Source organism: Pempheris klunzingeri, chromosome 18, assembly GCF_042242105.1.
Source record: "Pempheris klunzingeri isolate RE-2024b chromosome 18, fPemKlu1.hap1, whole genome shotgun sequence".
NCBI classification, from domain to species: domain Eukaryota; kingdom Metazoa; phylum Chordata; class Actinopteri; order Acropomatiformes; family Pempheridae; genus Pempheris; species Pempheris klunzingeri.
In genome coordinates this window covers 6,950,927-6,966,651 of record NC_092029.1, presented here as the reverse complement: position 1 = coordinate 6,966,651, position 15,725 = coordinate 6,950,927, and the positions used below count along the sequence as shown (strand labels likewise).

The 15,725-nt window shown below is 41.3% G+C and overlaps 1 protein-coding gene across 3 annotated transcripts; it reads right to left on the bottom strand.

The window, feature by feature from the left end:
• Positions 1-1,098: 1,098 nt before the first annotated feature.
• Positions 1,099-15,210, bottom strand: LOC139218091 (galectin-3). 3 transcript variants are annotated; one of them, XM_070849635.1, is made up of 7 exons: positions 4,645-4,712; positions 3,540-3,582; positions 2,777-3,340; positions 2,600-2,688; positions 2,243-2,414; positions 1,818-1,912; positions 1,341-1,423 (listed from the first exon to the last, which is right to left on the bottom strand). In XM_070849635.1, the coding sequence occupies exons 2-7, from the start codon at positions 3,579-3,581 to the stop codon at positions 1,420-1,422; spliced, it is 966 nt and encodes a 321-aa protein (XP_070705736.1). In that variant the 5' UTR covers position 3,582; positions 4,645-4,712; the 3' UTR covers positions 1,341-1,419. The 3 variants fall into 3 exon arrangements, with proteins under 3 accessions (XP_070705735.1, XP_070705733.1, XP_070705736.1); XM_070849634.1 differs by lacking the exons at positions 1,818-1,912; positions 4,645-4,712 and adding an exon at positions 15,201-15,210 and having other exon boundaries at positions 1,099-1,423; positions 3,540-3,586; XM_070849632.1 differs by lacking the exon at positions 1,818-1,912 and having other exon boundaries at positions 1,099-1,423.
• Between the last annotated feature and the right edge of the window lie 515 nt (positions 15,211-15,725).

The following is a 15,725-nucleotide window of genomic DNA, read 5'->3' as shown; positions in this document are numbered from 1 at the left end:
GATGTCTATATAGTGTGAATGTTGAGTATTATGCACTAAAAAAGTACTGAGTACAAAAGGTTGCCTTGTTTTTCCAGTTGCCATAGCTCTTCTCTGTCTGTTTTCCACTTTTGTAAAATCAGTTTTCACAAGTGTAATGAATCATACGTTTTTATCAAGGGAGACACCAGAGGGACAAAGATGATGGCGTTACATGAAGAGCGCCGGTAGTCAAAAGGTGTATTTGACTAAAAACAGTCACAAGATCCTTGTGTTGTGTTAAAGATGGCTATGATGTAACAGTGACGCTTATGGAGTGTAAAGCTCCATTAGCATCCCCTAGAGGCTGTAGGGTTCATTATTCCAAAATATAAGAATTAGAGGGTTAGGGGGTGCTGGTTATGTTAGACACTATTTAGAGATGGACATGCGTATAAATGTTTAAGCAGGAGGTTAGATGAAGTTTAGGTGTGAGGAGAGAAATGACATGATATTGAAGTATTGAGGAACGTGTCAGATGACCTGCTGAGGATGTCTTGTTTAGATCGTGTAATTCATATTTTTGTGCCAGTGGTGTCTCCCTGATTGCAGACTGCTGTAGCTGTAACTTGAGGGCAGTTCTCATTAGTTCATGTGTATCATAACTAGTCTGCTGGTGTGTGTTCTGTACATTTGTGCATGTTTTTGTGATTTTAATGTTCTACTGGAATTTTATATTTCTATGACAGAGATTTTTCTTCTGTTACTGTCATGCAGTTTCAAACTGTTGCACTGTTTTTCTTTAAGCTCTCTTAAAAAAACAAACAATGGAAACACTGGACCAGATTTCTGGTTGATCATTTTAATTAAGAATCACTACAGTTAACAGACCCCCAATGGCCATTTAATAAACCTTGTTGTTTATTTGTGACAGTATAGACAGGTACATGTAAATATTCTCAGTTAGTAGCAATTTAATAATACAGAAAATATTGTGCACTATAGATACAAGAGCATTAGCATCTTTATACTGAAAAGAAAGCGTGTACATTAAATGGTTAGTCATGTGGTAGAGGAAGTAGTTTGAGGCTTGTGTAGCATATTATAGAATGAGCTCAGCTCATGTCAATATTAATATTAATATTACACCACACACCCACACACTTATTTGATCTCAAGCAATGTGACAAATATTGGTGTGTGTGTGTATGTGTCTGTGCAAATTTCTATATTTGTCTTTGTATGCATGTGTGTTTGCATGCATTTATGTGTTGATTCATGTGCTGTATGAGTAATAGTGCACTTCCTATGGAAGAGTCTCCACATGGACGTAGGTGAGGACGACGTCATGCAGGATGTTGATTCTGTCAATCTGGTTGAGTTCTCTGATGCGGTGTCGGAACTCAAACAGCGGGATGTTGTTCACCGCCACCCTGAACGCCTCATGAGTGCACAGGATCTTCATCTGGAACAGAACACAACACCAGTAATGGACCAATTTCATTAAGACAGAGAATTGGCTTACAAGCAGTGCACATTTAGAAAGAAGAAAACAATCATTTGATCGGGACTTCATTTAGTCATTCTGCAGGAAAAGAATCTTCTAACTGGAGCCGCAAACAAGAACAAAACAAGTAGTAAAATTAGGATGATTTAGTTTCAGAAAATTCAACTTCACCAGCTGAAAAATACAAAGTTAGATTGAAAGAAAAGTGTATGAACTTAGTTGTTTTCGCTTTCACTAAACATGCACAGACATTGTTTGACAGAATAAGCTGCTCAGATTAGTAACCTCTTGGCGATGCCTGTAAAGCATGTTTGTTACTGATGTTAGTCAGCAACATGAGACCCCCACTGACCTCCAGGAGCTGTCCTGCAGTACAGCACTTCCCTTATCTAGGACCCGCCTGCACAAACGACTTTCCAACCCTTTCCATCTTTTCCAAGCGTTAGCCTGACGTTAACCATGAGAAAGTGGCCTACAGTCAGTTTAAGGCACCATGTGTAGCACTTTAAAAAATCAACACATCATTGTAAAAGTTACCATCAAACACAGAGACCCTGGTTAACATGATTAGTAAATTCTGTTTAAGTCATTTTATTTGCGCTGTAAAACAAAGTTCTTATGTTGTGGTAGAGCATTAGTGGATTAGTAGCAGCAGACACTGACGCTTTGCCTCGGGTGAGCACGTCTCCAAATGAACGTGGTAATGATTTATTGACGATAACATGCTACACATAGCATCTTTAAGCTCTTCTGCTTTTCAGCCTCTCTTACACTCACCTCAAATGGGCTCCCAAGAGCGAAGGGGAAGGGTCCCTTCAGGTCCCTCTCTTCTGCACCCCAGCGCTCACCCACTTTGTGGTTACGGACCAGCACCTGTTTGCTCCCCTCGCTGAAGCGGGGGTTGATGTGAAAGGCGATGTCGTTGCCTCTCAGAAAGTTCACTGTAAACCTGTGGAAGACCAAAGCTGGTTAGACCTTTATTGACGCTGTATTCTCTCCTCTGAGTACGATTTGTCTGTCCTTCACCAACTGGTCAGGTTTAAATATTTTGGATTTGGATTTTGAAAACTAGAATTTTACAAGATGAAGCTAGAAAAATATGGAAAAAATGTTCAGAAAGCAAAGTACACTTACATTTTAGCATTAGGTTTGACGTGACCCAGGATGGTCATCATCATCTTATCATAGACCCCTCGAGCCAGGTTCAAGTTGTATGGCACACTCTAAACAGTAAGAGTGAGAGAATAACATTAGAACAAGCTGAATTGTAAAGCAGCCAGTGTTAAAACAGATTATTTGTGTTTAACTCACAAGAGGTCCAGATGTGGGTGGAAGCCAGTGTGGAGGCATGATAGATGGACTCTGCCCGGGCCACCCTGACTGTCCTGGGTTATAAGGCCAACCAGGGTGGCCAGGGTACACTGGATGGATGCCGCTAGCAGGAGCAGGTGCTGGGACTTGGACTGGAGTTGGAACTGGGACTTGAGCAGGGACTTGAGCTTGAACTGGAGCTGGTGGCTGGAGAGGCTGGTACTGGGTGCCAGGCCAGCAAGGCTGGCAGGGCTGCCCTGGAGCCAGAGCTGGTACTTGAGTCGGAGCTGCATTTGGGATGATGGTGGTGGGTGGAGCAGGGGCTGGTGTTAGAACTTGAGCAGGGGCTGGAGCTGAAATTGGTGCAGGGACAGAGAACGGAGCCGCTTGTGTCCCAGGCCAGCAGGGTGTGTTTGGCTGGCCGGTCCAGCACTGTGCAGGCTGGGTGGGCTGTCCTGGCCAAGCAGGAAATCCACTTCCAGACGGCGGCAGGCTGGGCCAAAGGCTGTTAGCCTGTGGGGCAGAACCAGAGGACGGGCAGCTGCCACACAGAGCATCAGAATGCTGAGAGGGAGGAGGAGAGGGAGGACATGGAGGGAGAGAAGGGTCAGGGGCCAGGATGGAGATACGGGGAAGAGAGAGAGTGGACAGGATGGAGGAGACAAACTTGCAGTTGCAAACAAGGCCATTTGACATAAGCAAAGATTTAAACATTCATATTTAGATTGAAGAAAAAGATTAGCAAGATTTGTGTTATTCTTACCAGTGTAGACATCTGAGAATTCGATGTGGTACTTACATCCATGCTGCCTGTAAGAACAAAATGTATTAATTTGACAGCTTTTTAATCTCAGAGGATTTAACAGAGACAGAAATTTAAAGACAGAAACAAACCGAAAGAGATCATCTGTCATGTCTGTAATGACAAAAATCACAAAAGAAAATAGAAAAATAACAGCATACAACAGTAAAACAAACTGCTTTTAAACTGAGGACCTAAAACATATCCATTTGTTTCTTTATTAAAGAAAACAACATACACTGCAGCCAGACTGAGCTCTGATGAGCTGCAGAGAAAAGAAATAGTTCTCTAGGTGACCACCAGAGGACTCTACAGCTTTTCACCATGTCAAAGTGCAAACGGAGCATCAGATCGTTGCCTGTCTCCATGTACATATGCATTGTTAACTGTAGTTTACTGGATGCTTACACTAATTGAATGATGACCATAAAAACACCCAGAGTCCTGCAGAAACACAATGGCAGATTGATTCAGGGTTTCATCAATGACTGAGGTGCACTCACAGAGGAATGTGCAGTAACAATGATTCTTTGGTGTCCAGGCTGTATGACTAATGTATAGTTGTCCTTGTGACTGCAAATTCAATTAAAGTTACTAAATTAACTACCTGGTGTTGTTATACCATGTTTCTTCTCAATGTTCATTATTACAAATACAACTCAAATATTATTATTGTGTTTTACTTGCAAAGTATGAAAAAATGAAAAGAGTACTAATGCAAAAGATTAAATCACGTTCTAATTACATACAGTGTATATTCATCAATTAGTGTAGATTGAGGTTTTTCAACAGCCTTAATATTACCAATCAACTAACAGTGATAAAACTGACAAGCTACATATAAGCTACATACACACACGTACATACATATATACATGTATTTAGATAAAATCTTATGACCCATTTGTTTAATGCGCCTGCCAGAACCCAGACTGAGAACACAATCCTTCCCTGGTACTATGAAAACCTTTTCTATTGGATGCAAAGACCCTGTTTGGGTCTAATTCTCAGAAAAATAAACCATTTTGTACAAGCTGCTGCAGGTAAGATTAAGACTAGAAATTACCTTTTCTTGTCTTTAGTCCTCAGGTGCACTCAGGGGAAGGCTGCAGGTCGTGGTATAGCTTATTTTAGTTTTAGCCAAGCGCATCCACACACTCTTTTATAGCCCCAAATCCTCTCAGCACTTGGCCACTCCTCACTTCATCACACCACTGTCAGAGAGGAGTGCCCCACCCTCACATGTCACAACAACACATGTAAATAAGATATAGAGGCTGATATGTTAGCTTAGATACATAATAGATTTTTGAATATGCAACTCTTTTTTTACTTTTGCCTTTTCCGCAGGAGACTGCATCCACAGGCCTCAGCTGTGTGTTAATGTGATGGTGACAAAATAAAATACGGATAAAATACAACTAAAGAGAAAGAAACTGAGGGAAATGTGTGAGATAAATGAGTGAATGCTTGGTAGCAAACAATATCAGAACATTGAAATATACAGACTATATAAAATGTTATATTGACTCTTTCTTTACTTAAACTATATCCACTGACAGCACATTGACAGGGCTGATTTTGTGCTGATGTGGTTCACTTCACTGTTGAGCAGTCATGGGACTGTGAGACACTCTTGCCATGTCAGTCTAAGCCACACAGAGTAACACAATTACAGCAGATTGACAAAGAAGGCAGGACTCAGTGCTGTTTTGTGTGTTGCAGTGACTCTGGCATCGACAGCTGGAAAGTCAGACATAACTGTTCAACGGTTCACCCTCAGGTTAAATCACAGTATTTGGTTTGGTTGTCAATAGAGGTGCTCATACCTCACAGTCAATATTCCTCTCTAGATGATTGTTGAGTGAATTTAAATAGCAGATCTAACTGTCTGACTGTCTCTTCTAATGTTCTGATCACGTTTAACAGGTGAGATGCCGGGATTAAACTCAGCCAAATAAATCGTCACATAATCATTCAATAAATCTCCGGGGCAACAGCATCATAACAAATGACACTCCCATGTGGGGATTCACACAGTTGCACTGGTTGTCCTCACACCATTATTAGATTAGCCATCATCTGAGCTGAAAAATGTCAGAAACTGCAGAACCTCTTAAAATGCTAAGACTTAATCCTCTAGGAATTCAGCGCCTGACATTCATCCAACTGGATCTTTAATTTCAAACTCTGTCTGCAGACAGAACGAAAAGCATCTTTTATTTATCAATAATTCAAACAATTCACTGTAAGTCTTCCTGGCAGCCTTTACCCTTTCCTTACCCTTAAGTAGTCACTTAGGGTTACAGGCAACTATTTCACCCAGTAGTACAAATTACTGTTGGGACATAGGCAGTCAGTAGAAAAAGTACTATCACGTAGTCTTTCCTGGACTCAAGCAAAAAGTAACTAATGCAAATGAGTCCACTCATCAATGTATTGTATTTCCTCCAGCTACAGTCCGTTTTATTTCTCACAAAGTGCTTTTTCTGTCTACTGCATTTCTCAGGGCCAGTAGTTTTAAAAATAGACAGCGGGTTATTGCATCATAAGCAGTTACAGTCATATACTGTAACTCTTCTCACAATTCAAATGAATATTTGTATTTATTCACCCAAACATTTTTTAATATTAATTCACCATAAATGTTAAAAATTAGTATGGAATCATTTGGTCTTTCTGTGTTCATAAGGATAACAACATAACATATATTATAAATCTTTGATGTTGTGATTCTCCTCCGTTGTTTTCTGTTCAAGATGCTGTATGGAGACGTCTAACTCATCACAGTCTGTTATAAAAACCACTGGAATATTAGCCTACATTTCTGCTACCAGGAAAAACACACACACACTGAGTGGATAATACTGTACTATACTGTTTACATATTATACACAGGCACATGTGCACACACACACACACACACACACACACACTTTTAGTAATTCTTCATGAGTGTATGAGAGCACCCTGAAGTCCGACCCTCACAGTGTCACACATGAGGCAAAGGGTGCGGCCACGTTGAACAGTTTGGGAATCTGGAGCCTCTGGCGTGTGTGTGTGTGTATGTGTGTGTGTGTGCGCATGTGCTTGTGTTTGTTTGTGTGGCAACACTCGAATCTGTTGAACTGAGCATCTGGGCTGATTAGATCCTAATGTCTCATTATCTCCTATAAGCTGTTACAGGCCAAATCGTGTGGTTCTTTTTTTGTTTTTTTTTAATTGATTTTTAATTGTTTCCAAAATTAAATGACTGTTTGTCATTTGCCTGTGCACATCAGGGACTATGGTGCATTACAACAACTCTGAAATGTGTGGAAAATGTAGCAGCAGTAATTATATTGTTGTCAGTATATTAATCCAATGACATATTTACCAGTACATCATATAAGGCTGTTTTACTCGTGATCTTTAACCTTTAGTACAACTTAAATCTGTATTAATATGTGTTTCTTTCATTATTAAAAGATTATATAGCTATAATATAAATGGGGCCACAAGTGGTGACAAACCAACAGGGAATTATAACTCGACTTTGATGCTCCCCTCAGAACAGAGTATTTTAATGTCTTTCACCTAATTATTCTGGTTTTCCAGCCTGCAGCTTTACTGCTTTTATTTCTCTCAAAGCCACTGTACTCTACCTCCGCAGTGGGACAACGTCAGCAACTAGCTGGTGGAGCTTTTAGCAGCTAAATAGAGAGATATTTCCCTCAATAGTTGTCGCAGACAAAAACAAAGCTTGAAGGCGGGTAAATATTTGACCTATATTCATCGAGTGAGTAACTTATGATCATATTCACCTGCTAAGGAACCAGATATTTCCCTCAGGAGAAATCACAAAGTACAGTGAATACTGGACCTCCATCCGGTAACACAACTCTGAATGTACAATGCTGAATGTACAAGTAAGCAATTTCTTGGTAACATGCTTTTCATATCAGTTCTCTAAGACAATAATATGTCTTTGTTTTTTTCCACTGCCCCTAAGTGGCCCCTAAGATACTGTTTTAAAGACAGACTACACACGCAATAAAGTCCTTCATAGGTCAGATACTCTATATAATAAGTAATAATGTGGGTAATAATTTAATAGGTGATATTACTTTCTGCTTTAAATGCAACAGATCAGCCACCCAACAACAACCTTGGACCTTGTCTAACACCGTGTCTCACTCAAGGACATTTTAACGAGGTGAAACCTTCTGTAAAACTGATGCTAAAACTCTGGCCTTGGGCTTAAGAAGCATGTCTCTTAAACTTTCTGTCTACCTGCTGCTTCCCTGTTAAACTAATGCAATCAGATCCTCCACACCAGAGAATCAGTGCCTCGTCTCTTGCCATTAAATCCCTTAATCAACTTACTGTATTGTACTAATTCATAGAGAGTCTACTAAAGAAAATGCTGTCATATTTTCCAGCACTCTGACCAGGCTTTAGACAACCACAAAGTGAAGCGTCTTGTGAAGGATTGTTTTGCTTGGGCTGCATATTGTCTGAAGAGACTTCTTGCCAAGAAATGATCCAGAACATTTGGTTCATGGTTAGTCTCCAGGTTGGCCTGTCAGCCTGTCAAAAGCTGGAACTGGCAGCACTCGTTTCTTCAACCCATCTATGCAATCAACCCAATCTGTTCTTATTGAATAATGTGATAAAAAGTTGCAGTAAAACACCATGCGTGTGTCACAAATATAGCTCACGTAGAGATTTCAATTGGAAAACAAATTTGAGTGGCTGTGTACCATGTGGTTGTGACATATGCTGTTTGATGGGAGAGGGAGTATAATGATATCGCTTGTAGGAGATCTCCTTTTTAAATTTCAACCAATGAGGAAGTTGAAGGAAAAGGAGGCTACCGTGAGGCGTGCTGCTGTTAGGCAGAAGAGAGCGCTCTGCCAGGAGCAGGGTTTTCCAAAGCAACAGCGGTGGCATTAGCCTCTGATAAGCTCTGGGCCTTGTTCCAACACTTGTAAACTGCAGCCTCCTTACCTCCCTTTCTCCCTGCTCTTCACCATTTCTTTCCTATTAAAGGTTCAATAACCAGTTGATCTGAGAGTAAAACAGACAGTTTTACAAGGCAATGGGTACCATTTCTGAATTTTGTCAAATGAATGGTTTTCAATGAGATGGTGTTTTTCAATAACCTGTGGCTGTGTGTCTTCAAAGAATGAGTGAACAAGAGAGATAAAATCAAAGAGAGTGTGTAAGAGGAAGTATGAGTGAGGGAGATGGTCTCAAAGAAAACGGCTGCTACAGTTGCCATGGGGACAGCAGCACGTTTTTTTGCTGGGACATGAGTGTGTTTATGTGGGTTAAAATCATCATCATGTGTCTGGACCACTACGAGATCAATTTAATATCACAAAAGGATTACATTATTCACTCAGAGATGTTGTGACAACCGTTTCAGACCTAACCAGCAGCCACTAAAACAACTTACAGTTGGATGCACTATAGTAACCTCTGTGCTCCCATAATCCACCACTAGATGGAGATGTCAATTTCTTACAGGGGGGGTAATAGTCATGTGGTGATACTTCATGCTCCATGAAAGGCAATAGGGTTGAATAAATCTGAGATCTATGGATATATCCGGTCAGCTGACTCCTTCTCCGACATCATAACAAACCACAATGCATGGCATGAGCAGGCCAAAAAGCAGCACAAGGATCTGATGAAGCAGTGCAGTTAAAGTGATATTCCACCCAAAATCTATCATTTGAGCAAAAGAAAAGACTCTAAACAGATAGTAGGCTTGCTTGCAAAGTGTCTGTGAAAGGTTTGTAGTTTTCCTCGTGTGGATTTCAATAAGAGTGAAGTAGTTTTAACACACTTCTTGTCGTAAATCCACTTCAACAATCATCTTTAATCATCCAAATATGGCTAATTCCACTGCTTCTGTGTCAAGCTAACGGCCTCCCCACAGCTTTGAAGGAACTTTTTAATGACACCTTTCAAGAGAGTGACTGTTTTGTTTCTCAGAGGTATATTTTGGGTGAAGTATCACTTCTCAGCTCCTCTGTATCCCACAAAAAATTCTAAAAATGTAACACACTTCATCTCGAAGAGTTAAAAAGATTCACATTGAACCCACTTACTAAAATGCATTACTAGGCTTTCCCACCTTCCCCCATGTGGCTATATGAGAAGGAGAGATGTGGCTCTCCATAACGCCCATAATAAGTGTAGCACAGCCTGGAATAGTCCTGAGCTTAAGGGGTGTTCCCACTGCTTACAGTCTAGGCTCACATTTCCCATGGGGATTTATGGGTGGTAGGGAGGCCACATAGAGCAGACGAGCAGACGAGGAAGGTGTCATCACAAGCGGACAAATCATTTGAGCAAGGAAAACAGTAGTGTGGAAGACTGTGTCTGTCTGGAAAGCACATGCCGACTTTTTCAAGCATCCATCTATGGCGGTTAGACGTATGTTGCACATAGGTGCAGTAAGAACAGGAATGCATTTCTCATTCATTCTGTAGGTGAGACATGGTGAGTTTTACACCTGTATGGCCAGCTGATAAAAAAACAGAAGGTAAGATGTATCCTTGTAAGCGAGTCAACTGGTAAGATTTGTCAGGCTGAGGAGCCTAAGGGAAGATGCTGAAAGGGAAGGACATGTGGTAGCAGCTCCTTCATTGATCCCTATGTTTAACAACAACACAGAGAGCTAGACCTTGGCATAATAATAGATACTCAGCTCACTGCCTCCTCTCCCATCCTCTTCCTCAGTTAACCAGACAGTCAGACATAAGGACTTTCCTGTCACAGCGGGAGAAATTGACTCGTGCCCTTGCACATTCACTTACTGTAGTCTAGGGAAGAGCCCTGTGCAACAAACGGCATGTCAGAAACCGAGATGGGAGATCAATGAGGGCTGTGACACTGTCAGAGCTGGCAGAGGCTGTCACACTGTGTGTATCCCCAATGCTCTGGGGCTACAGCCTGTGTCTGGCTTTACTTGAGAAACACTTACATCTACAGTCATGCCTAACATACTGTTTAGAAGCAGAAAAATGACAACTTGATACGATAATGCTCTTAAAAGGATGTGAGGTTCGGTTTTGTCTGAACAGATCAGTTAAGTATCAAGCCTGGGCAACAAAAATACATATAATATTACCGTGCTTTAGTACCTCATCTTTACTCTGCCTTGAACAGTGTCTCTGTGCCCAAATCTAGTCATGAGACCTCTTTGCTTACGTGTTGCAAATTCTTAAATCAATGTGTTTAATCAAATTACCACAGAGTAAATCTGGAGCCAGATACTGTTCCAGCATAAAAACTGTACTCATTACAAAATGACTGGAGGGAGAGGGAGGTTAATGGGTGCCCAGCAGATCATTTTTGCCCCATTATACCCCAGTATGTCAATCCACCCATGTATAAATGAATACAAATAAATGAAATCTTGACACAGTCCTGTCCCGTCTCCTATAGTAGTTAAAGTGAAAATGTGGAGACATTCAAAGAGTCTTTGGTTTGGTTTCCAAGGCCTCTGAAACAGTTTTGCCTCCTTCATATTGGGATGGTTTTTGCTATTTTCAGAGGTTTAGGTGTGACCACTGTTGTCTTCTATGTCAGTGGCTCCTAATCTTCTTTATCTGCCCCACAGTCCTGCCAGATAAACTCAAGTAACCCTCCATTTAACCACTTTTCAAACTGGATGTTATATAACGCTATTAATTGTAGAGAAGTGGATTCTTCCAATATACTTTCATACAATTGAACTGTCAATGTTTAGGTCTGCTTAGGTCAAGTTTGCTGTCATAAAACTACCACTTGTGGTGGCAGAAGCTGTGCATTACAACCATTTAGCATCTATTTTAACCATTCATCTATTGCTTTTAGCTATTTCAACCATCCACTAGTTTCAGCTAACTATTTCAATCATTTATTTTTATTATTTCATTATTTTCAGCCTTTTCACAATCTATTACATTTAGCTATCACTAACTATTTCAATGGTTTATCCACCATAACTCCATCTATCCATCCATTGTCCAAACCGCTTATCAGTCAGTGTCGCGGGGGAGCTGGAGCCAGTCTCAGCTGACACCCAGGACTGGTCACCAGCCAATCACAGGGCCAATAAATAGACAGACAAACACTCACTCTCACACTTAAACCTATGGGCAAGCCGGAGTACCCGGAGAGAACCCACGCTAGCAAGGGGAGAACATGCAAACTCCACAGAGGAAGACTCAGGTTCAAACCTGGAACCTTCTTGCTGTGAGGCAACAGTGCTAACCGCCACACCATAACTCATAACTATCAATGTCAAGCTAAGCTAACTTTAGCTCTTCCAATCATTTAGTAATCAATAACACGGTACTGTTTACTCAATACTTTAATACAATGCTATCACTTATCAACAATTTAGCATTATCTGATACTTTCAGCTAACTATTTTAACCATTTATCAATAAGCATTAGTCAAGTATTAAAACTGTTTATTTTGTTGGGGGCTGCTTTTAGCTAGCTATTTTAACCATGAATCTGTTGTTAGCTAACTATTTCAACCATTTGTCAAGTAAAGTTACTTTTAGCTATTTCACCCTTTGTTTAACAGTAATGGACAAATGGTTGTCAGTTAGTAAATCATTTCATTTCAGCTAGTTAATCATTTAAACCATTTATCGACTACTTTTAGCTCAGCATTTAGCCATTAGTTAAGGCTAGCTAAGCGTTTTAGCCGTTAGGCTATCAGTTACTTTTAAGCTAACATCATTAGGTTAACATCAGGCTCGCTTGCTAACTAGTTTTCACCCTCCCGATGGCGACACTAGTGTTCAGGTGAAGGTAAGTAAATGTGTGTAAATTCACATGTATGTTTTGTTAATCACGTTGTTAATGTTCTTCTTTATTAGTAACACTCCTCCAAAATCTCTTCAAGTATCCCCTGAGGATGACAGCTCTGTAGGTGAAATAGACTAGTGTGGAGTTCCCAGATTAATGGCTTTATTCCAGATGTGGATGTGTGGGTCTGATCGAGGTGGCTTACAGCGGGTGGTGGTGGCTGAAAGTTGTCCTTGCTCTGCTGCACAGGTGCTCTACATATCCAGGACGCTCTCCGCCCTCTCCGCCGCCACCAACTGCGCTCATTCGCTCTCCTCAACAGCCCGGATGTAGCGCACAGGACCGCACAGTGCTCCTCTCAGTGATAATAACATGGCGCTGGCAGACACATAACGGTGCCCACCATCATAACAATATCCACAGTAACAGACCAAAATAAGCGACGGGACATGTGAGCTCTTCGACCCCGAGACAAGCAGGTAGGTGCGGAGCTTTTTATTCGACAAACGCGCTTAGACGCTGCGTTTTGGTTCAAATTGTGGCTGCTGCTGCTGCTGCTGCTTCTTGCAGGGGGGCAAAAAAAAGCCGCTCTGGAAAGGCGAAATGCATGTTTGAGGGTTTAGTTTGTGTGTCTGTCTCTGTGTCCGCGGGTTAAATGCCTCAAGCCGAAACAGCAGTGTCATCCAGGGAAGGTTTGTGTCGCTGCTTACGGTGCATCCGTGCAGAAATAAATCTGTCATTTTGTAGTGCATGTGTTGTCATGGCTGTCAGGCTCTCCGTGCGTCGACCGCTGTCCTTGGTATTGAACTGGGTGGGCATCACACCTACTGTATGCATGTTGCAAATAGATAAAGAAGGCTGGTTCATGCCTTGTTTTCTTATCGTTACTTACAGAGGAGGAATTGTCGATGGTTTGATGTTGAAGGGGAAAAAATATTGTAATGCACCAACAGCCTTATAATCTAGCATTGGCTCTCAGTGTGTGTGTGATGCTCAGTGGTGAGTTTACAACCTTAATGGACCTTAAGCTCTCATGCTGTGACATTTTTTTCATTTTTACAGTGACAGCCTCTCTTTTATTGCTGCACTACTCCTTATTTATGGCTCGGCTGTATGACAGTGATGATGACAGTGCAAGACATTCATTTGCACTGGCCATGTTTTTGTTTTTCTGTATGTGTAATTCTCCTGCAGCCAGCCAGAGTTTGTGTTTGTGCTCAGGCTAATGTAGGCCAGGTAAGGGCAGGAACAGATGGCTTGTTTTCAAGTTCATTGTGGCTTTCGGATTAGAATGTGTAGACGAAAATTAAAAGTGGTGGCTAGGCCCTCTGAGCTGGGGTTCCCCTCCTGAGCCCATAATCACCCTAACAGCAACACACTATTAATAGGGGTAATAAGCACAAAACCTCTAAAGCTGTCAGGAGGCCTATATTTTGCCCTAGAACTTGGAGACATCATAGACCATTGTGTCTTCCTGGATGCAGTCTGCAGCATTTAGCATTTGACAGGACTGGAAGTATAAAGGGAGCTAGCTGTGACCTCTAGTCAACAGCTATCCTCATGCAAAGTACAGTCTCTGAAACAACTGGTCTATTAGTAGATCCAAGGAATATTAATAGGCAGCAACAACTATTCTGATAATCAAATGATCCATTTTTAAGCTAAAAAGCATTAGTAAGATCTTCTGTAATGTGAGGAGGGGGATTTGCTGCTTTCTTTGCCTCATGTGATAGTAGCTTAAAACCTCAGGGTTTGGAATTCAAATTAAGACATCTGAGGTTGTCAAGTCGTGCTTTGGGAAACCGTGATGGGCATTTGGCAAAAGATAAATCGATCAAAGGCTGGATAATCACAGCTGGAGTCGTATTCCAACTGTTTGTATGCATTCACTATTGAATCAATTCAGGCAGCAGTTGGCAACTTTGGTCTTCATGGCTGGCACTACCTAAGAATATGTGGTAATTTATCTGCAGACTAATCGACTATGAAAATAATCATTAGTTGCCCCCCAAAATATCAAGTGCAGTATGTGTTATTTTCATCAGAACCTTCTTCCAAGACTGTATTGTCAATTTGCAGAAAACTATGGTGGCTAAACTGATATTAAGATAGTATCACCCTTCACTGAATGGCTGCACTTTGGCCTCTGTTTTTATGCTCCATGTGCCCCCAGTTTTTGGGGAGTTTTGCTTGTCTTTTGTAGACCACCTGTAATATATTTGTCTTCAAGCAAAAGCTGAAATAACCTTGGTGATTTCATCATCTTCTCAGACTTCACAAAACTCGTCCAGAACCAAAATAGACATTATACAACTGTTTTCACAGGCTGTGGAGTACTTATTGTGACTAGTACACTGAGCTTAATGTGTAAAAATTGGTCGAGTGCCTCTTTAAATGTCACAGATAGTTGTGTACAGTCTCATTTGCATCTTCCTGTCCAGATCAGACGTCAAGGTGCGAGTAGCTAAAAGCTTCTCTTTATCCACCCTTTAGAGACTATGGGATGTGTGTTATTTTAAAATTGGGAGATATTTAGAAGCTGAGTCAACGTGTTGGTCTGTGTACACTTACTTGCACACTCCCTGGTTATCCACCCTGTAATGTATTCAGTGCCAGCACCGAGCACAACAGCTTTACATAATGATCAAAGCTTGAGGGATGCCAGAGCATGGCTTCAGCCTGCAGTAATAATGATAATAACCTTTGAAGTTATCACAATTCCACAACCTCATTCCCTTCATATTCTGCCTCTCTCTTTCTGTTTCTCATTCTCTCTCAACCTTGCACACAAACACACACACACCCAAACACACATGCACATACCCACTCGAAGGTCCTCTCCTCTTTAATGTTTCTGGATACGGGGTGAGTGCTTAAAAGAGGATAGCGATAATGAACACATGACTAACTATTTTAGTCCCTATGGCTCCGCACTAGACTGCTCTCGCTGTCTATGAGGAGGCAGCCTTCGTTGCTCACACAAATTCACAATTACATAAGAGTCACAGGGAGTCATATATTGAATAATTTGACCGGAACAAGAAAATCTAGCGCTGCTTTACTGTGCATGCTGAATTACGTTCTCAACCTTCAAGATTGACCTCTTGTGCCACTGGCCAGCATCTCTGTCGCCCTGTTTGTGGTTAAATAGTGTTTGAAATGCAAGGATGGGATTGTGTTATCTGTAATTGAAGCGTCTGATTCAGCCCTCTATTTATATAGGAGCCTCTCGAAAAGACTCATTGGCCATTTTAACCAAGTGTCTGGCGGACTTGCGCTGGTCGATCTTGCTAATCAAGGAGCAGAGTGAGGGGGCATGCAAACAAGGCTCGGATAGAGAAGCAAAGA